Source organism: Homalodisca vitripennis, chromosome 8 (assembly GCF_021130785.1).
Source record: "Homalodisca vitripennis isolate AUS2020 chromosome 8, UT_GWSS_2.1, whole genome shotgun sequence".
NCBI lineage: Eukaryota > Metazoa > Arthropoda > Insecta > Hemiptera > Cicadellidae > Homalodisca > Homalodisca vitripennis.
In genome coordinates this window covers 116944715-116967691 of record NC_060214.1, presented here as the reverse complement: position 1 = coordinate 116967691, position 22977 = coordinate 116944715, and the positions used below count along the sequence as shown (strand labels likewise).

At 33.3% G+C, this 22977-nt stretch overlaps 1 protein-coding gene across 1 annotated transcript; it reads left to right on the top strand.

The window, feature by feature from the left end:
• Window positions 1–5405: 5405 nt before the first annotated feature.
• On the top strand, window positions 5406–21925 carry LOC124367973 (palmitoyltransferase ZDHHC8-like). The gene is made up of 3 exons (XM_046825213.1): window positions 5406–5617; window positions 8187–8318; window positions 17481–21925. Exons 1-3 carry the CDS (start codon window positions 5460–5462, stop codon window positions 18079–18081), a joined length of 891 nt encoding a protein of 296 aa, XP_046681169.1. The 5' UTR covers window positions 5406–5459; the 3' UTR covers window positions 18082–21925.
• The last annotated feature ends 1052 nt before the right edge of the window (window positions 21926–22977 follow it).

Genomic DNA, 22977 nt, shown 5'->3' with positions numbered 1-22977 from the left:
CAAATATAACAATTAAAGTTAGTCAATATTTGAAAGACAAAACTAGTTACCACTTAAGGTAATGTAAAGAGTTCCATTTAAGGTAATGCATAATGATGATAAAAAGTAAGAATTTAAATCCATTATATGCAAAAAAGTTAAATATTAATATCACAGATAAGGTAAGGTCATCCAATTAGAGCTAATGTCAATGTTTGAAAGATCCAAAAAAATCATTTACACTGTAAAAAGGATTCCTCAGTAGCCAAGTGTAAAGTTTTGTTTTAAAACACTTAAAATCAATATCACAAGCATTTCTAGGAAGTTTGTTGAATATACTTAAGCCTACGTAAGAATAAGAGTTTTGTGTCTTGCTAAGCCTAACATGAGGTAAATCAAGTAAATCTCTGTCTCTGTCTGTTTTAATATGTAGTGTAATCGGGCATGCGTTACTTCAGAAGAGATCAGTCAGAGATAATAAGTTAGCTTGTGAATGATGACACATGTTGTCAGCTAGCCTGGAGGGACCTGGGATTTTCTGTAATTTAAAGTTTTCTAAAAAGTCGCTGGTTTCGTAAAATTTGAAAAAAAAACAAACATATTTCTACAAATCTAAAGTTGCTTGTGACCAAAGTTCTTGAGAAGCCACAAACTATTCAACTGTGCTTATAACGAGGTTAGGTTTACACAAAACACAATATTTGTGTATTGACGACTTGCAGATTTCATTGCGTAACTTTTTATGTAAATATGTGTTACTGATTTTATTCACATAGATGAGTGTCATTGGTAAAGCTTGTGGAAGGTCCTGTGTTAATTTAGGGTTGGGTAGCTTAATTTACCAAATGACAAGATTTTTGTATTCTTTTACTAGTGTATCAGATCTGTTGTTTTATATTGTTTGTCTTCACTGCAAAAAATTCAAATAGAATACTACTTGGTGTGTATGTGTGCACGCGCGCACATGCACACGGTTTCTTGGTGCTCCATACTTTTGAAATATAACTTTAATAAACTATTTATAAATATAAAACAAATTAACCACGTAATTAGAATACTACTTGGTGTGTATGTGTGCACGCACATGCGCACACATGCACACGGTTTCTTGGTGTTCCATACTTTTGAAATATAACTTTAATAAACTATTTATAAATATAAAACAAATTAACCTCGTAAGTACTACTCGATTTCCTTCTGGGGTCCAAAAGCTTATAGGCTTCATAAATTTAAGTATCGCAATATTAAAAGGGTTGGTCATGCATTAGAGATTTTTTAAACTGATTTTTTTTCCTAAACTGTGTGAATGCTCTGTTAAAAATAAGAAAAAAAGGACCAGATTCAAACTCATTTGAAGTAAAAGTATAGTTTATTACTAACTTTTCATTATTTTTCAAATTAATCAGAATGTGACTAACTTACTAGTAATTTTGTTACAAATATACGTAAAACATGCATTGTAAAATGAAATTATTTAGAAATATGAGTATTCGAATGGCTAGATAATAGTTTTAAGTAAAGAAATACATCTTGTATTTACTATTTAGTTAGGTAAGAAAACTTAAGAACACGCATGAATTATTTGTTAAGAATAAGAAATTAAATATAATATAGCACTAAGCCTAAGTATAGTACAATATTGATATAATTAGAGAACGAAAGTGTAACGATTCACAGAGGTTTTGACACGATAGCATAGATGTTCCCATATCTATGAAGTTTCCCATGTCATTAATGTGTGTTTGCACCGGTCATGCAGCAAGGAATGGTGAATGCAGATCGAACTCCAGACAGAGATGTATGTCTCATGTATTCCTGCAACTTGCATGAACTTTCCAGTTGCATTTGCCTTTCCCCGTTGTAATCTTGTAGAGTTTTTATCCTGTTTGTATCATTAGTTGGTGTGTAATAGTAGATAGATTCTAGTCGTCGTAGAATGGGTTATGGACATTTGCCATCGTTGTGGTACAATAACAGAAACTTGACGTTTACCTGTATTCTTTCCGAGTTGTGAAATCTAAAAATCAAAGATGATTTATTTTTAAGATCATCAATTTTGTCCTGTCAATACCTGATGAAGAAGGTACCAGTTCTTGAAACGTGTTTCTATTGTTGTTACACACAAAGGTGACACTAGTCTTATCCTCATGAATCATCCATTGTCAATGATGAACTTTAAACAAAGAACATTTAGAATGCCACCATTTTACGGAACATGTTTTGTCTTTTGTAGATGTTGTTTCATAAGGCCATCAGGGTTGGTTTGACATTGTTTTGGCTCAAAGCCATCTAAATTGCATTATAAAGAGTTGGCTTTCATGGATGGGCCACATAATCAAAATCGGAGGTTTTGATGATGCATGTTTGAAAACCGGTCTATGTATTTGTGCTGGGACTCGTAATCGGAATGACCACTGATTGTCAATACAATTCGTAAATGAAATAGTTTTGTAAATCTGGATACATATACCACATATTTCACACTCTGTGGTATCTTCTTTGTTATCAAGAAAATGCCTCCTATACTACAACAAGTTTCCTTCGGTGCTGCTTTATCTAATAGAATTTGCCTCATTTCTTTAGCTAAAAGTATGTAGTGCAATATTTTTGTCATTTAATAGAACTGTACAGTACATGATACAAATACTTAGGGGTTGAGTTTTTTTTACAGTGTGAATGAAATTATTCTAGTCATAAAGAGAGAACTAGACGCTCATATATGGCATCATCATATCTCTATTCCAAATTTTTGTGATGTTTTTTATATAAGTAAAGAAAACAAACGGTAATTTTTCTTGCAAATATGAGTAACCTAGTCACACAAGGATCTGGATTACGATTGCTGAAGCTTGAAGTGCTGTAATATTTAAACTATTGGCAGACTACATAGTGTAATAATGAAGTCCACCTACCTTGATTATTTTTGAACGATTTAAGTTAAAAGTTGAAGAATTTAGCAATAAAAGAAGAATTTCTTTTAGGTAAACGTGATTACAATTGATATATTCTCAAAATAATTAATTAATTTTATATTAACATCCAGATAACAAGCATGTGTTTTCTTTCTCTCACGTTTTCTTCCAGTTCATATTATAACACTTGTTTAATTTTAAAGTCTATGAAAAGTAGTATTCCTTAAAGACAAGTTGGTGTTTGCGAGTAAAAGTAAAAAGCATAGAATAAGATACATAGTTTAAACTAATTGTAATTCTTGTTGGTCTCCCCGATTGTAGACATTGTTTTGTGATTCTGTCTTTGTAAAATTTCAACCATAGTACAAATGCTTTTACTTGCTGAAGGTTGTACTGATAAACATGCACAGGTAAATACTACCAGAAAAACAATTACATAGTCGTGGTCCATACCGAAATGTTCATATACACGTACAGTAGAACCCCTCATATCCGGCCTCGGTTTTACCGCACCTCGGATTATCCGGCCACTTCCCGGAAGCCAGTATCGTAATTTATTTACCACGGCTTACGGACGCGCAGTTGCACGCACTAGTCTCCCACGACTCTAGCGTTATTTTGGTGTATCTATTTGTTTACATTTTCCTGTGTTGTCCTCAGTTGAGCTAGTAGGTTTAACCTGTAAACAGTTCGTTGATTATTTCCAGTGCGGTTAGTACAGTACAGTACAATTGTTTTGTTTCGTCAAGTGTTGTGTACTGTAGGTTGGTTTATCCGGCCGAATCGTTATCCGGCCAGGGGCTCGGTCCCGTGGTGGCCGGATATGAGGGGTATGTTTAATTTTCATAGATTAACGTAATAAAATGTACAACGGTAGTTTTTAATTGAGATCCAATAAAAGTTGTTTACATGCTTGGTCAAAAAAACCCCAATCCAAGGTCAGCCACTGTCAACATGCTAATGTGCCGGAACATTTCAACCCCCTTTCCATGTTGGGTTTTTTTCCGTTGTATTATTTGTTACCATGTTTAATAGTAATCCTGATAGTTCTTAAGACTATATCATTCGGTTTTTAAATGTAACAGACATTTATACTACTGGATCTATCAATAAATTGTTAAATGTCAGTATTGACTGTACTCAAAGAATATTGATCTGTTTCATGACAATGTTCGATTTCATTTTGCGTTGAGGATAACAATGTGGTTGGATAAGTTACAATGAGAAACACTTGGATGTTACAGGTTCCCTTTAGCATACTCAAACTTTGGTCTGTTCCAAAAGTTCCAGAGGGATTGATTGTAGAGTGGTCATGTGTAGAAGAAGCTGTCACTGATAGTCAAACAGATAGGCGGCTGAACTTTTTGATATGCTGATTCCATATTTTAGCACGAGTTCTGATAATAATATTGACAAGCTCATATAGAAAATAATAGTTTTCATGTTTTAATTTCCTGTGCAAGTTATATTTCCAAATAAAATGTTCCCTTTTTCAGTTACACAACAGTTCTTATTTAAAAAAAAGACTGCATCCTTGTATGTTTTGTTATCAAAACCTGTAACATAAACTTGCACATATTTTAACCGTTTCATTGCCACAGCCAGTTGTAGTAACCTTGTAAATCACTCTGTAGGATTATGACACTGGCCCTGTTGGCAATGTAATGGTTAAAGAGTTTTCACCAAAACTGTTATTTATTTTTAAGTTTCTCACCAATAACTGTCTGTAATTTTTACGCTTTCACCAATAACTCTTAACTCGTTCATGGTTTCAACAATAACTGTCACTTATGTTATGATTTTCACTAATAACGGTTGTTCGTTTTTACTTTTCCCACCAATAACTTGTCACTCAGTTTTACTTTTTTACTAACAACTATCACTCATTTTTATGTTTCTCATCAATAACTGTCATACTAACAAGTCTATTGTCTAGGAAACAGGATTTTTCTGGACATTTGCCATCGTTCAGTGACACAAAAAAATCAGTAACACTACATTTCGAGATTTGCAGTCAGATCTCTTCTTCAGGTAAATAAATAACCCAACACAAATTACAAACTAGGTTAAAATAACAAATCATACCAGAGCGTTGTGACACGCGTAAGTCATCACGCGCTAAGGCTGTGGCCAAATCACAACCACCATGTTGTGTGTCAACTTCACTAACTCTAAAACATGCACTTAATAAAAAACTAAACACAATACTAATTATTAAGACTGAACTACAGAATACAGGTCAAAATAGGTCTGCATTCGCCGACCAACCAACTACGACTGAACAATGGCAAATGTCCAGAAAAATCCTGTTTCCTTCACAATCCTTCCATCGTCAAAAACAAACTTCAAACAAAGAAGTCTATTTTGAGTCACTGTCACCAACTTGAAAGGGAAAACTGTGTACGGTCACAACTACTACATCTTGAAATCTACAGTATAACAAAAGTTTGTTGTGTGTTTTAGCATACAAATGTTACTACCAAGACTATTGTATGTAATGTGATGTTTGCTATATCGGAGGTCTTGCTATTGTAGTTGTCCCCTGGCCGAGACGGCTCAGACACGGATATGGAGCCCACGGCCAGTCAATCGCAGGACTGCGAGCCCACGCCTCCTCTACAGCGGCACGGCAGCAAGACCAACTTCTATCTACCGCCGGTAGAGAGCAGTGACTCCCCTCGCACCTACACTCCCCACACTCGGCCCAGTCCCCATCCGAGGAACAGGTATGACATTCATCTGCTCGTGGCAAATCTTTTACCAGTAGGATAAATTCTGTTGTACATTCCTTTAGAAATCAAGTAAGCATACAAACTTGGGTATGAATTACGGAATTTTTATGTATTTGACCACCTTGTTATTTCCCTTTCTATCAGACCTTTTTAAATTAATTTTTTTTTAAACATTTTATAATTATCATTCAAATTCAAACCCAAATTCTTTTACTGTCATCAAGCATTTAGTGCAATAGACTAAGAACTCACAATTAACTAAGAATAAAAATAAAATCATAGGTTAAAATACATATTTTATGTCATGGTTTTATGTCTCTAGTGGTAATTTGCCTGTATTAATTAATTAATATCTACAAAAATAAATTAAGGAACAAAGAGAAAATAGCAGTTCCAAAACCCATTTTAACCATTTGTAGAAAAAGCTATTGTCTTTTTAGGACCAAAAATGTATAATACAATATCAAAAGAAATATGTGATTAAAAAATACAAAATTTTTCAAAACTATTCAAATTATGGCTATTAAGTAAACAAAATATAAATTTTCTTCTGCATACTAATAGTTAAAATGTTTTATTCGGATCAGATTTGCACATAAGTACGATTTGCAGTAAGTTATTTAGATGTACTGCAGACATTTAGATAGATGGAGTTATTCTACTTAAAATTAATTGGCAACATTTTATTTGAGCTATCACCAATTTAATTCAGCACGAAGGAACCTTTGCACAGGCTTTGTCTTTAGAGGCCCTTTATTTTATAAAAGTATGATTAATTACAATATTGGTTAGTGTTATCATATAAATAGAATGTTTCCCTCTTTATTAATTTTAGTTTATTTTGACGAAAGAGTCATTATGCAAGTGGTATATTGAAATGTGTGTTAAATGTAGTTAAAGTTATTCGTAAATAATTACTTTTAAATTCTTGTAACTTTTTAAAAATAGGTACATAACACTTTTAAAAATAAAGATATTCTTATTCTTATATTATAAAAAACTATAAAACACATTAAAATTTAAAGTTTGTTCATCAAATGATGTATGTAAGAAAATTACATAAATAAAATTGGAAAAAAAGGAAACACATGGATTTCTTCTAAGGGGCGGTTTATTGCCATGCACTGAAGCCGCAAGGGCCTTTTGCGTACTCCGGAAGTGTACTGTAAGGCCTACCAGTTTTTAGTTTCAGCAGTTCTACAGAGTTCCAAGATGACATAACACTTCCTTGGTATAACCAAACTAAGAGCAGGTGTCTCTACAGAGTGATCATCCAGAAAGATGCAGGCCATGTTGTAAAGATGCTTCCTTAAGTGTTGACATGTCCGGTAATCAGACACTTCCCCTGTGTGTGTGTGTGTGTGTGTGGGGGGGGGGGGAAGGTGACTGCAGAACCAGCCTGCTCATTCTTTAAGCCATGTATAATCTCCACATTCACGCACGTTCAGTGTGAACCCACTTTGAGGCAGCCCCAGAGTTTTCACACACAGTTGAGGCCTTGTCATGTTAGATGTTGAGTCCAGATTAGCCAAGACATCAGTCGTTTTGTTATTAAAGACCCCTCATTAGGAAGCCTGAAGGAAGAAACTACCTGATAACAACCCCAGATAATTTTGGAGTTGAACGCACAACAGTCCTTCATCGCTGCCAGGCTAACTGTAAATTTGGTGATCGTCATACTCCTATACCACAGACGAAGACTTAGAGCGCACCCCATTATGGCAGTGACTTCTGCCTGAAAAACTGATGTTCAGCTCGATACTATGCTCTTTCTGTCCCAAATTGAGTTTTGCTAACGAAATAAATAAGTAAGGAAGACAGGTAAGGTGGTTGATGATACCAGGTGTGTTCGGAAAGTAAGTACTGAACATTTTATTGTACAGCTTCAGCCCTCCAGATGACATTCTGCGTAAGTGCACTAGTCTTCCTTGATCACTAACTCCATTCTCATTGCTTTTAAGGGTTTTTCAATTTGCTCTACATATTTAAAATGGTACGATTACAGATCCTGCGATGGTAAGATTCGTGCTGTAATTTTATGTTTGAACGTAAGTCATGTTAAACCGGCTGAAATTTATTACCAGGTTAAGAGATGTTATATAGAAATTATTATTTTTACTGACTTACGAAAACAGGAGTGTCCAATTTTTGACAAATTCGCTTGACAATTCTTTAATAATGGTTTATAATTTTGACTACAATTCATTTTTTTTATCTTGAATTTTGTTACTATTTAGGTGTAAATGTTCTTATTCTTGGATTCTTTGGAAATTTTGGCTATTTTGAATTAGCTATGTTTTTAGAAGAACCTTAAACAAAATAATGTTACATCTAGATTAAAAAAAATTTTATTGTATGAAAATTTTTACTTTTTATGCAATATATTCAAGCTATCCACTGCAAGCCAATAAATGTATTATAGGTACAATTTTAACAACAAAATATAATATTTAACACAGTTGAAAGAAACCATTGAAAGGCCTGTCAATTGAAAGAAACTCTTGGACATTCCTGTGTTTGAAATTGTTAACACTGTATTTACTTAAAAGATTTATGTGCGTAGTAGGGGACTGGAGGTATCACGCAGTCACACGCCCGACATGGAGCGAGCGTCAGGCCCTTCTCCCACAATGCAGCAGAGGATCAAGGCCATCGGAGTGCCCACTCCTCTTGCTATGTCTAGTCCACTGCGGAGGTGAGTCTTACTCTGCTCAGTACTTGCCACCAGGGCTGGATTGTACAAGTCAGAACGTGTTGATCGTACATGTTTAGACATGTGCCTTCAGAGTCACTCTGAAATTAGTGTTATTATTCACACTATAATAAAGATAAACTACGGTTTGTAATAAAATCTGTATAGCCAATTTAACAAAATTCTTATGTTATATGGGAAAATCCTCAAAAAAATTAAGATATTTATATGAACTATTCTATACATCATAACACACTCCTCCCTTCTCCCAAAAAGTGTATAAATAATTATGACTAGTGGATTTATGCCACATTAAGCCTATAATAAAAGAGTTAAAACGTAAGAGAAAATAAATTCTAACTTCTAAAACATTGTGAGTACCTCTATTCTCATATTTAGTCATTTTATGGACTGAGTACAAATTATTATACATTGGTTCTTTGGCAGATAATGGTCATTGGTAAATTACATCTTAAATTAAAGTTATGTGGACATTGATATAATGTGTACCAAGTTTTAAAAGGAAAAACTGAAATATATCAAAATCCTTTATCAAATGATGTTATTGACAATTAGCATTATTTTACATATGGCATCCTTGTGTCTTTGGCTCGATATGGGTTGACTTGGTTAACCATTATGTTCCTCAGTTCCTGCATGACAGGAACCTTCAATTACAACAATTCCCTCAAACCTACATCTCTTCATTGTTATTTACTACCCTTCTAGTGTTGAGGGACTCCATGAATCTTCTCCCTGTATCCGAATGCTGATCTAGATTTGGTCTCTAACTCAAAACAAGTCTTATATTCCCACTGAAAGAATTCAAACACCGGTGATTTCCTATATTTAAGTTTCTTTGATTATTCCCTTGGAATTTTTAAGCTCAGAAGCCAATAATTACCTTTACTATGGAACAATTTAAATGAAATAAAAATATTTTATTTACTTTTCAGATTGTTTTCCTTACAGTCTTTTTCTTTTGAGTTACTTGCCTATTTCTGCACTCCTTATGGAATACTATGTCTTCTGTACACCACTATCTCAGGTTCATCTTTAGTCGTGGGCTAGTTCCCAAATAACTCTCTCGGTTCAAAAGCTTTGTCTTGATTATTGGTTCTGAATCAAATTCCAATTCTTTGGAATGATTTTCTATCATGATTTCAAAGTTTTCTAGTATATAGTTCATAGTTTTTATTAGTTTCACTTTCAAATATGGTTTTACTCTCATACTTGTGATAACTTTAAATTAGTGCTCTGTAAGTTCCCAAATTTTGTTTTTATTTTCATTGGATAAAAAAAATAACTGGTACCAAGGATGACGCGTTCATTTACCCATATTGAAAACTTTAAAAAAAATCGTTAACCATTAATTGTCTTGCATTTTTTCATCGTCATTTGTTCAGTGCCAGTTAGTGTGTTTACATGTTAATGATTGGTCATGCCGTGTTGATCTATCATGCTCTAATTCTTTACTCCACATTGTATTGCACAGGTTCATTAATTAGCAATGCATTGTGTTCTTTTCTTGGATGCCCCTTGTTGGGACTATTTTTGTTCCACATTATACCATGGTCAAACAAATTTATAGTTGGTTGATTGTGTACCCAATAATACGAAAATGTACAAAAATGATGTGCAGCATTCCACATTGCTACACCATATTAAAATGTTTGCAGGCATGTCCATCACAATGCTGTTGAACAGTAAGGAACACTTTGTATTGGATCTGTTTTTTGCTCAATATGTTTCCATTATTGTGAATCATTGCAAATTCATTTTTATACATTAATTTTAAAATTTTGAAATATTTCAAAGTGAAATACAAAAAGTCAAAATTAAGAATAATGTTCATGTTGATCCCTTCACATCAGTGTGAATAAAAGAAAGCAGAATCTCTCTATTTGAATAAAAAAAAGCATGAATCTAGCCAACTAGGTTGTTTCTTAATCACCTTTTGAGTGCTTTAGTATCTACTTTCATAGTTGAGGGAGAGATTATTAGATGGCATTAATATAAAGTATAAGAGATGTTTTCATTGAAAATATGAAATATTTTTAAAACCATTTATTTTTTTCACTGTGGACATGTTGTTTGAGCTACATGCAATAATTAAAAAAAACATTAATGAATATGTTTAGGCAATTCAAATTATTAACCCTTTGGATGCCAACGTACCGGTATTACGGCCGTCGGCTACTCAACTGAAAATCGCCAACGGCCGTAATATAGGTACGTCACGTTTTTCACCTGTAATTTTCTTATAGTTCATCTTATTGCCGCGAAATTTTGACTAATCGATAGTCGATTAGTTGCTTTGCAACCACAAAGTAGTTAATTCGTTTATGGACTGTTTGTTTGGTCGTATTTGAGCTTCGCAGCTGTTGAATTGTTTGGTCGAGATTGAGGTTACGTTCGTGTTGCTATGCGTTGTTTACGTTTGTAATTCTCTCATTACTTTTGTTGTTAGGGCATTTTTACTATGCCCCTTTTATTAGATTCATTGGTACTTTGGGATTATACAGACCACACCTAGACATGAATCGTTATTTGACATTTAGCTTCAACTGATTAATAGATTAGCGTAGAACAACATTTCGTCGATATAAAACAGGAATTGTCTTATCGCAAACCCCTCCCCATCCTCAGACAGTTGACATTTAGCTTCTACTGATTACTAGATTAGCGTAGAACAATATTTCGTCAGTATAAAATAGGAATTGTCTTATCGCAAACCCCTCCCCATCCTCAGACAGAGGTCAAAGTCGAGCGGTGTAGTAGATAACGTGATTGCAGAGTCTCGCCGCCCGTTCGCTTTGTTGTACTTTCGTATTTTACCCCTACATTTCTTTAAACACAAAAATTCAACAAAAACAAACATTACCAAACAAAAACTAAACTCTTTATTGAAAAAAAAAACACACAAAACTTGTCATTATTCTTGATCAAACTCCGCCACCCAAAATGCGAGTGCCTCCGGCCGAAGGTGCTTCCGAAGCTCGCGCTGATGTCAACGAAAGAAAAACATCCCTCGAGATAGTATCTATCAGTAAATATAATTCTAGAGGGGCTGATCAGAAATATAAATTGAATTGTAATGGAAAGGCAATTATGTACCGTGCAAAAAACTTAAATAATCATGTGATGCCGCGCGGCCTGCCGTAATCGAGATTCTCGAGAAAGATAAGATAACAGCGACCACAATACCGATCACAATACCTGGAAATGCTTGTTGATTGATGGAATGTTAGTTCTGTTACTCAAATACATCGTTTTATAATGTTCTAAGTTCATTGAAAAAGTTTAAGCGAATCTGACCTCATTAACAATTGATAATCTTTGTAAGTTTGTAATTTTGTAATTAAAAAGTTGTTTTTTCGTTCTACAATGTTTGTTTATAATATATCTATAAATTTATACTTTTGCGTTTTTCATAGTGGTGTAGTTGGTATAATCCCAAAGTACCGATTTGTATAGTGTCAAATATTGATTTGTGAATATAGTGTAACATTACATACAACGTCCATGCAAATTACAAAAAACTGTGCCCGTGTCACATTTAGTGAAAAAAATCATAACTGGACTTCTATATAAGGTAGACTTTTGAAATTTTGTAATTAGGTTAAGGGTTAGATATAGTTTACTAGGATATAACAGGAAATCAGCATACATTTTCTTTTAAACCACTTATTTGTGCTAAAAAAAATGTTTTTTGGAAATTTTAATTTTTTTTTCTTAATTTTTAATTTTTGTACAAGTTTAAATTACATTTATGCAACTAAAATTTACCAACAGAACAAGGGAATTTCATAAGCAAAATAATGGTAAAAAATCATCAATATCTGTTAAAAAATAAAAAAGTTATGATACATTTTGTGAAAGCTTGCAAAACTGCTGTAAATGCCCTTGGCGTTTCTGGGTAGTACTTTTGGAAAATGGGCTGGCATCCAAAGGGTTAAAATAACATGGAGTTAATATCATATAAAATAACAACTTACAAAACTGTATTTTCAAATTAAATAAGGATATTATAATGTTTTTAAATAATAAAACTAAATTATTAATAATAAATTTAAAATCAAATTCTTCCAAAACAATACTTTCACAATTTATTTCCCAAAATATTTCAGCCTTATTGTGGACAGTCATCCTTAGTTATCAGATGTTAAACCGAAACTGCCAATAATAAGCATTATTTTGTAGATGAGCATTGGTTTGTGTGGCTGAAGCTTAAACCAATCACTGGTGAACGCATTAGACACACAAAACATCAAGATAAGACAGATTCAAGACCAAACATGCAATAGACAAAACAAACTTGAGGATATTTCTTACTATTGGGTATGGTTATAAAAGAATCTTTAGAAATAACCAAGAAGGAAAATTACTTTTAACAAAGCCATATTGATCAATACTGGTCAGTGGTTGTTCACACTTCAGCCAATCATGATATAGTTCCACCCCTTCAACTCGTCTATATAGACAACTGCTAAGTATTGGCAGTTTCTGTTTTACACCTGTTGACTAAGATGACTCTCAACAGTGAGACTACAATATTCCAAGTATGTAATGTGGTGAGCAATGTTACAACGCAGTATGAACAGGGTTTTGACCATAAGATTTTGATGTTACAGTAGAACACCAATTATCCGGATTAATTCGGACAGTTGGATTTTTCTCGTAAAAAGTGTAGTTTTTAGGAAAAAAACACAAATAAAACACAAAATTGAGAATATTTACTATATTTATTATGAAAAACAATATCAATGACAATGGTTACATTACGTAATATTGACAAAAAAAAATACTAAATCACAGTAAAATACATTATTTTTGAACATACTAGGCAGTTTTTCTGCCTTAAATCGATTCCACACTGCCAAGTCTTGCATGCGTTTGACGATGAGCAGATGCAGGTGGTCACACTGGTTGCCGCTCCACCTATCTAAGCCTACGAATCTCTCACACGCAGTTGGCCCCTCATTTTCAGATTCCGAGTTATCACTTTGAACGAGTTCATCATCATCGATAACCTGGAATCCGAGATCCGTCAAATCACATAACAGCCACTCGCCTACATCCTCGGCACTGCTCTCTCAACATCCGGGAATATTTATGATCCTTCAATTTCTGATTTCTTCAGTCGTAGCTTTGTCATTTTCCTCCTCTCTGTCTTCCTCTTCTTTGTCCAACTTGTCCAAAGATAATTTTAATATTACCAGCAAACGATAACACTACACGTTTCCTCTTAGAACTCATCGTAGTACTGCACACGTTAATCAAAACACTTAGGAACATGAAAGAGACAACATATCAATTCACCCTACTGCAGGTTGAAGAAGCACTGGCCGACTGGCTATGAATAGACTGTACTGAGTGAGGTATTGTGAGTCATCATCACTCTTCCTCCGCTATCGCTACACTATGATCGCAGTTACAAGGGTCAGCTGTTGTGCGCGATTCCAGCATATTTATTGCTCGCAGGACAATGTGCCTTTATAAACCCGATTTTATTTTTATTTTCATCAATCTACTCCGGTTAATTGGAGTTCTACTGTAATTATGACACTGGCTGAAAAAGCCTAAGAACTAAAATCATCAATAAACAATTTTTTAAATGAATAGTAATAAAATTAATGAAGAAACCAAGTGTAAATATTTAAAAGCATGCAATCAAAATATTACAAATAAATATATTATACAAAATTAAAATTACGTTTAAATATTCTGAACTTTATTTTATTGTTTTTAGTTTGTAAAGTTCTCCTATTATTTATAGCCACTATCAGTGCTCATGGTAAAAGACTTTCATTACTAAACAGAGTTGCTCCAATTGTTTAAATTACCTGTTAAATTGAACAGTGTATAAAAATCACGGAAACTACAATTTACGAACACAACCAAGGAACAACCATGCTTTGCATTCTCCAACCCTGGTGCTGTACCATACTTTGATATAACCAGCATGCATTGAAGCTATGCATGTTCTTGTGTAACGTAGTGTTGTGCTTATCATTCCACTCACTCTGATTTTAATAGTGTTGTCAAAGGTCAGTATTACTAAGCAAGTTTTATTGGAGTTCAATTGCAAACTTCAAAAATGGAAAATGTAGGCTACTTTTGTGTTCTAGGCAGCTTGAAGTTTCAATTGGTCTAGGTTGCTGCCAAAGGAAAACTCCATCTCAGTTATGATTTAGTGCAATAAAACAATATATTATAGAATACAGATTATTATGTAATTTTTCAAGTATTCAGAAATTAAAGTACAGCAAGACTATGAACATTTGCCATTTTTATATTAAAAAATAGTGAATCACATTTTACTAGGTGAATTTAGGGCTAAGAAGCCCTTTTTAATACAACCTGGAAAAACCAGGTTATGGTTTTTTGTTGTCAGGTTTATGTATCATGATAACAGAAACATGAGGTTTCAAGAAGTCGTATCGGCTCCCTTCTTCAGGTGTATAATCCTGAAACGTGAGGTCAAGCATAAGAAGAGAGCAAATACTGGCTCTTGAAACCTCAGGTTTCTGTTGTAGTGATTTATAACATAAGAAGTGTCCATAGTTCTATTAAATCATTCATACTCACTAGTTGCATACTATATACTCATATGTACTCTTTACAACTCTTTTCAATCGTAAATCATATTTAGAAACTGTATATATTTTAATTATATAAACAAAAAAGTAAGTTGTCATTAGAGAATTAGTAAATAATGGTAAGACACATGTGCAGCTTTCATGGCCTGATTGCTTAAAAAATTACAAAATAAAATAGAACCATTTTTATTTTATAAACTTTAAAAGCAAGTTGGTGCACTGTAGTGTGCTTTAAGTATTTCATTTTTATATCAGAATTATTATGTTTATTCTTATTTATTTTTTATAAATAAAAATTGTGTAATTTATTTTATAGCTAATTTTAAGATAAGTGTAGTATAAGTCTAAATTCAGTTTATGTAGTTCACTAAATTTTCTAAATAATACTATAAATACCTTTGCCCTTCATTAAAGAGATCACAGGTTTTATTCCCAGGAGGTTTACAATAATTATTCAATGGGTTTAAGTCATTTTGTCTTAAAATGAATTCTGTTAAAAAAATATCGAACCTCACTAAAATAAATTTTCATAAAATCCATATGACTTACGGCATAAAAATGTATGATCAGAAACTATCCTTTGTTTAACAACTGATTAAAAAAAATTCTAATTACGAAAGATTCAATGTAGAATTTTCATTAATAGAGAATTAAAAACTATGGAAATATAAGGTATTAACCTCTAATATTTAATTTTGACCACACAGCTAGATGGCATATAAATGTCTGTAATACTGGCTCAATAAATATTTTTTTTAAATAAGACACTGGTATTATCTCAAATTAAATAAATAGTAGGTTGGATTTAAATTAGTTTATGTGTAATATTAAAATTCCTTAAAAGGTTTTACATATTTCAAATAAACACATCTTAGTTTATCACTAGTATAAAGGAATACAGAATTTTCCAATATAATTTTTTATTTTGTGCAAGGCCTTTCTGAATCAAAGATTCCATCATCAGGCACTTCACAAATTATCAAATGTTTAAATTTTTTTAATAATAATTAATTTTATATAATAATAATTAATTAATTATAATAAACACATCTTAATTTATTTAACCTTAAATTTAGCTGCTGCTTCCGTTTTAAAACTTAGGAGAAGACTGTTTTATTATTTTCCTGCTTTTTTCTTCTTGTTTTCTGGAAGATTTGCCCGGTCTCATTGCTGTATTGATTTAATGTACAGCGGACAAACCGTGAAATCCCTTCTCTAGGCCACATGTTCCAACCACAATCAATCACTAATGAACTGTTAGCTGTAAATGCTTTATAAATGTGAACTTGCAGGTGGATGTTACAAAGTTAGTTAAGTACTTATTTTCGTGTAGGTTTCCCCGCTAGGACACAGAAGAAAGGTAGGCGACTTCGTCTTGTGCAAACCCTCTGCGCTCGGCTTGGTAGCTAAAGTTGTGCTCTTGTCCCTCCACCCCCTCCTCACCCCTGAGTGGTAGCGTTGAGCGGGGATGCAGTGTGGGTGAACTCCGTTCTCTGTTGAATAATGGTGTAGCAGAAACTGCCGTTGCAAATGTCCAAGTTATATGTAAGAATGTAGTCACTACAGCAGTAACATTGAAAATTATTGTGTGTTTTGGTTCTAGTATCACATTCAGTGCTCTGTCAGTGACAGTTATCATGCTTACTTATCAGATAAAAGTGAATAGGGTTATTCACAAGTAATAGAAAGCTTCCAGGAAAACTGGTTCACTTAACATTTATTGTCATTGTTGTTGTGGAAATATTTTGCCTTATAATTTGCACTGTTTCTTCATTCTATAAAAGAATTAAAATTAAGTGGTAATTTTTAATTGTGTATTAAAAAGAATACATAGCTGAAAACTTGCAACTAGTTATAAATAAGTAGATAGTAATTTGAGTTGGAGATTACGTCACATTGCTATAAATAAGTTCATGATGAAGGTAAGGTCATCATGTTGGGTCTATTAATATTTTACCTTTATTCAGTACTTCATATTGAGTTTGTTTATAATTGGTTTAAGTTAGAAATTTCTCACTTCAAATAGTTTTTTTTCTGTTAGTACTGTTTCGCCAGTGTTACTACAACTTGTTCAAGTTGAACTTAAAAATTTTGATTTTTAAGACTTTAGTACATTTTGATCATGGAAAGTGAGAATTTAATAGGTGTTGAAGGGTTCAGATCCTCTGTGACTGAATATAATTTACAAATTCAGGTGATTATCGTAGTAGCTAGGTTTTGTAGAATATTCTTACAATGATTTTACTGCAATTTGCTTCTTTAGAATTTCCCTAAGTTGGCTCTATCTGCTTTTAGAATGTTGTGCTTGCATTAGCTGATGCGCTGTTTGCTCTAATCCCTTAATACCATTGTATGTCTGTTCTTCAATATTATGCTATCAGTGCTACTCAAGGTGGTTAGATGTACATGTTGTAGTTTTTCCAGCTTTAACGTTTTTATCAGTAGGGGCATTATTTTTAGTATTTACATTTTATGGCATGACTATAGATAAAAAAATGTTGTCTTGAACTTAAAATTTGACAATTCAGATTGTGTTATAATGATGATTAATTTCAACACTTAGATCGAATCCTGGCACACCGACACAGCCGAGGCGGCCTGACTTCATCTCCGTTTCTGGCAGCAACCACCCTACAACCTACTACGAGTTCCAGGGCAACCGGGGCAACTCGGGGCCTGAGGCGAGCCCCCAGCGGCGTTTCCTGTCCGAAGGAGAGCTACTGCGAGGGGGAGAACTGCCTCCGGTGTATCCTCGGACGAACAACACGGTGGATAACATCCGAGAGTTGGCGGGTTCGCCCCAGAGAGGGGTTTACACGTGGAAAGACACTTCACCCAACGCTTACTGCCAACAGCCCCGCCCCACCTACGACCATTACCGGTCCAATCCCACCAGTCCGACTCAGCGGGGGGTATACTACCCCGCTCTGCGGGGAGGTGTGCCCGTCTATCCCCCGCCACAGTCACCCCAGGTCAAACGCAAGAACCTAGTGACTCCTGTGACCCCGTGTGATGGCCGGCGGCGGCCGATGTCGTTTGTGCGCGCCCTGGAGATGTCGGACTCCATGGAGATGGCGGGGGCCAGCCAGGAGCCCCGGAGAGGCACCACCCCCACCCCCGACAGACAAAGTGTATATGATATGAACTACGAAATATCTGTATAGCTTTAATTACACGAGTTTACGAGGAAAGTGAGGCGCATTCTTTAGTCAATTCTGTATTACCTTCAGTTTCTTTGTCATTCTCTCAAACAAACTAAAAGAATTTATTTAATATATTTATTGTATATTATTTCTTACATCAACCAAACAATATAAAACCTTCATGTTTATTTTAACGTTTCATTATGCTTATGTCTCATTTCACACTTAAAAATAACGTGTCTATAAATTAATCTTTCACGTGGTTGACAATTTGGTACCTGTGTGTATCAAACTTAGGGCACATTTTTTAAGTAAAACCTAAAATTTCGTAATGGAAGAATTTAATTCAAAACACACTGAGTAATTTGAAGAATTATGTTTCACAAACTTGACAGTATAGATTAACACTTGCTGATTAAAATGTTTAATTTACTAACCATGCTTTAAAATACGTATCTATGATTTTGGGCTGCTTTTCTCAACACATTAAAACCACCAAATCATCAACAAGAGCTTTTCCCACAATTTTTACCTTGTTCAAAATTAGTGATTGGTTTAAACCGCAATTAAAATTAAACTATATTAATTATAATTAGTTGCTGTTTCTGTCCGTCGTTTGTACTGTCGAGGTTATGTGTTGAACGACATATTTACATAAGAACAAACTACAAGTATTAGCCTATTCTTAATTATTGCACTTAGCCTTATATATTTTTCACATCCAACAAATACTACAGCTGTAACATTGGACTATCGTTCTTTTTATTAACCCTTAATTACGATAGCTAACTAATAAATTATAGTCAAGTGTATAAATCTCTCTTAGGTGATTCACTGCATGTTGATTTATAAACACCAAACAATGAAAGATCTAGAAGATAAAAATAAATAGCCAACAATACACTAGTATTGACAAAGGTGTAATAACAACCAAGAAATCACTACGGCAACCAGCCGATACGTAATTCTTATCTACTAGCTGAGTCCTGTGATTGTGCAACAGAACAAAAGTAAAATACTAGTTCAACGTTGTAGGTGGCAATACTGTTGCTAGAGAAGTTCGTCTTTCTTTTAATATGATTTTCACTACTTCCAGACAATGATGAAGTAAAAAAAAATAATAATAAACTGTAATGAAACAATATCCACAACGCATTAGGCATTTTGGAATTTAACAAAACGTAACTATTTCAAACAACTATTGTATAAACATTTATTTGCTTACAGGCTATTAAAAAAATGTTTCTGAAAGATAAAAGAATACACCCTTTTCAATAACGACACACACGATCGTGTAGAACGTAAACTCTCGACAGGGAATTTTGACAAACATACGGTAATTTTTGCATATTTGGAAATTACGTGAACAAATCACAATCGGAAATGTGAACGTCCAAGTTACAAAAAATTTAGTGACAAATTTAATGTAACTATAGAATGTTTTACAGTATAATATGAAACCTTGGATCTTTATCTTTAAATTTACGTATGTTTTAGTTCAGGCAAAGTAAAAATAGACTTACTGTGAGAGATCATATTACAACATAGTTAATGCATCAAAAGTAGCTTAGTGCCATTTGAAAATGTAGTTAATACGTCGATAATTACTTAAAGCCAGTAGCAGGGTTAATTGGGTTTTAAAATTTTTTTAGATTGGTTTCTAAATTTAATGTTTCAAGTCGTTTGATCCCAGTATGAGAAGAGAGGCGTTCAAATGCTCGACAGCTAGTTTATGTTTTCTTAATAAAAAAACTCTTGGTACTCCCATTATACAAGGTACTGGGAGCAGGATAAAGAACAAACTTGTTATTCTTTTCTAGAGATAACAATGATCAGTCAGATTATTATGCATTATGTTTGCTCATAAACAGAAATAAAATTACGTGTTCAAAAGAAAAACTGGGTTTGGAAAACTATCAAACTTAGTATTAAAAGTATATTTTATCGCAAACAATACAATGACAAGTTTCATCGTCCTAAAATTTCTACATTTTTCGTTACAAATAAAATTGATCTTTGGCATTTCATTTCCCGTATTCCGTAACATCTAAGAAATGTTTTAATATAAGCGAACTGCAGAAAATACTGCGCTATCCTCAACAGTAAGATAGTCAAACCTCTCTTGTCTACTGTTCTATAGAACCCACGAATTTGTGTAATAATGATTGAATTTAAGAGTTCACTTAAAAAACTATTGGTTTGTTTTGAGAAAAGCGGTCCTTAGTGGATTTAATTTTAAACTCAGACTGAAAATTGTAAATTTCACTGTATAAATTTTCCGGCAAACCGTATTTCTCTCTTATGGATATTTAAAGAACTCATCCAGAGTTCACTTCAGTTTTCTAGTTGCCACGGCACAATGCCAAACCGGTTTACCGGGTATTCATGAATGAACACCACTTTCCTCACAGTGATACTGGGTAGTTCTGTAGAAGTCGTTGTTAAATCCGAATTTATTTTTGTAACCATCCCTTATGTTCTATTTCTATATCACCCATTATCTCCATCTCTGTACTTAACTTTTATTTCAAAACGTGTGATGTTATAAAGTCCGAAAGCTAAGTAAAAAAAAAATTGAACTCCGATATTTTGGTGTTGGTATGTAATCTAAGAAAAAATTAAATTCCTGTCATATGGTTCAGTTAAAAAAATGGCATTTTAAATTATAAAATTGTATTAATTGTTATACAACGGCATGAAAAGATGTGAATTGTGTTAATTTAAAAACGCTATTAGTTAATTGTTGAGTGTTTTATAATTATTCACCTCTTATGCTTGTATACAGTTTTAACATTAATTTCTTTCAAGTTCATTGTTGGTGGTAAAGTATTTGGACGGATAACAGAGTTGTCATGGGCGTTTGGAAACGGTTGTGTTGAAAAAATGTATACAATCAATGAATCATCTTTATTTTTATCAAATACGTTACAGTGAATTAGACTGCATTAAACATTAGATGGCTGTTTACAATTTGTTTCAATTCACTTCTGAATAAAAGCCCATGTGACTTGTTTTAAACAAATCAAGGGATACGGAAGCACTTTTACAAATTATACATATTCATTGTAATGTTTGTCATATATACGGATTCAACAGAACAATTTTATAACTAAACTTAAAAAACTTAGTGATAGAAGAAATGGAGTACAAAATGTTTTATTCATTATTTGATCTCTTGGTAAGATTAATAAATGTCTAAAACAAAGATCTAAACAAATACTCAAAGCCACGGCAGCGTAATCAAATATCCCGTATAACTCTGTAATCCAGTATTATTAAGTGTATTTATTTTTATTTGCTATTCAGTTTTGAACAAGTGTTAACATAATACATTCCAGTTAAAAAAAATCACATGTATCATTACTTAATATGTTGCGTTGTTTAAGTCACAGAGCAAAGAGAAAAATTAAAGTAGTAAATAAAGTTTTTTTTGTGTGGAAAAGGTTTATTTCAGTAACGAATTAATTTTGTATTTATTTTTTCAGTGTTTGCCTGATTGGTTTAGTATGGATTTCAAAATCAATTTATGTGTCAAAAATTGTACGATTGTGGTTATAAAATTATTTTAATTTTTAAAATAGTAAAGAAATTAAATGTATTTTATTCTTATCAAGAACATGTACATGGTCAACAAACCATAACTTAATTAGTCAACTAATGGATGTGTTGGACGTTAAGATCTTGTATGCAATTTTAATTAGGATTATTTAGATTTATGATAGCTTATGTGTGATTTTAGTGTTTCCAAGGTGCTAAATGAGTTCCTTTACCATGTCACTAGTTAACTTCAGTTCTTCGACTCTGTTAAATATGTTCTTTATATATTTTTTCTTTTTCGTTAAGTAAAACTTATGTTTCATCACCATTTTAATTTTATTCAATTTTCATGTCTCCTGCATTCTAGGTTCGGAAAATTATAATTTTGAAACCGTTCATCTTACGATGAGATAGATAGAAAGTACGACTTTTCGGAAATTCAAGTCCGACCGTAACTAATGTTTGTATTGTGAAGAATATTAGTTTTGGAGTAACTGTTTGATGAATTAACAATTTGATAAAAAGTTTAAAATATCAGACCAAAATAAACAAATTTCTGTCTTTAATATTTAACAATTTACCAAGAGAAGAGATTGGAAAACTTTTGGTAAATCTAAAAGAAAGTAATGCCCTATATAACTTCGGGTTGAATTATTTCACAGGTGATGTACAAACATATTGTTAACAACATTCAGTGGAGGAAATGAAGTCATGAGTTCGTTGCATGGAAGTGATTACAAGTCCATTAGAGTTACCAGTGTACGATATAGATTACAAGAAGTAAAGCAACAGTGGTTTGTTTCATCTGTTCTCATCTGGAACAGCATGTCAGATTTAGTTTTGCTTAGAAAATCGTAAAAAACGGTCAAACTCGGTCAGGGACTGATTTCTACCAAATCTGCAGTGAGATTGAAAATCTGTTTCGGGCAGGAAATGTAGCTGTTGCTTGTACCCTTAATTTGCTTCCCCTCCCCCACCCACCCTCATGGTAGGTGGTATGAGCTTCTTGTAGCTGACCTTGAATTGATATTTTTATATCTTCTTCTCACCGTTTTAATGACTTTCATTTGGTTAAATTTTAGGTAGAACGCGTTGACTGCGGTAGCAAACACTGTGGTGTCGGACTACTTAAGATCACACAGTGAAGACTTAAATAACTCATTAGTGTTCTAATTAAATCGTGTAGACAAATACTAGAAAAACTGTTTGGCTCAAATGACTTTTACTTTGCATTTATCCCAGTGCTGTGATGCACGTTTCTTCATTCCTGGCCTTTTCATGTAACACTGAAAATGACACACGTCTACCTCAGTTCAGTTTTATTTACAAGAAGACTTTTAGAGTTTAAATCTTGTTTGCAAGCATTCACTACGATAGTAG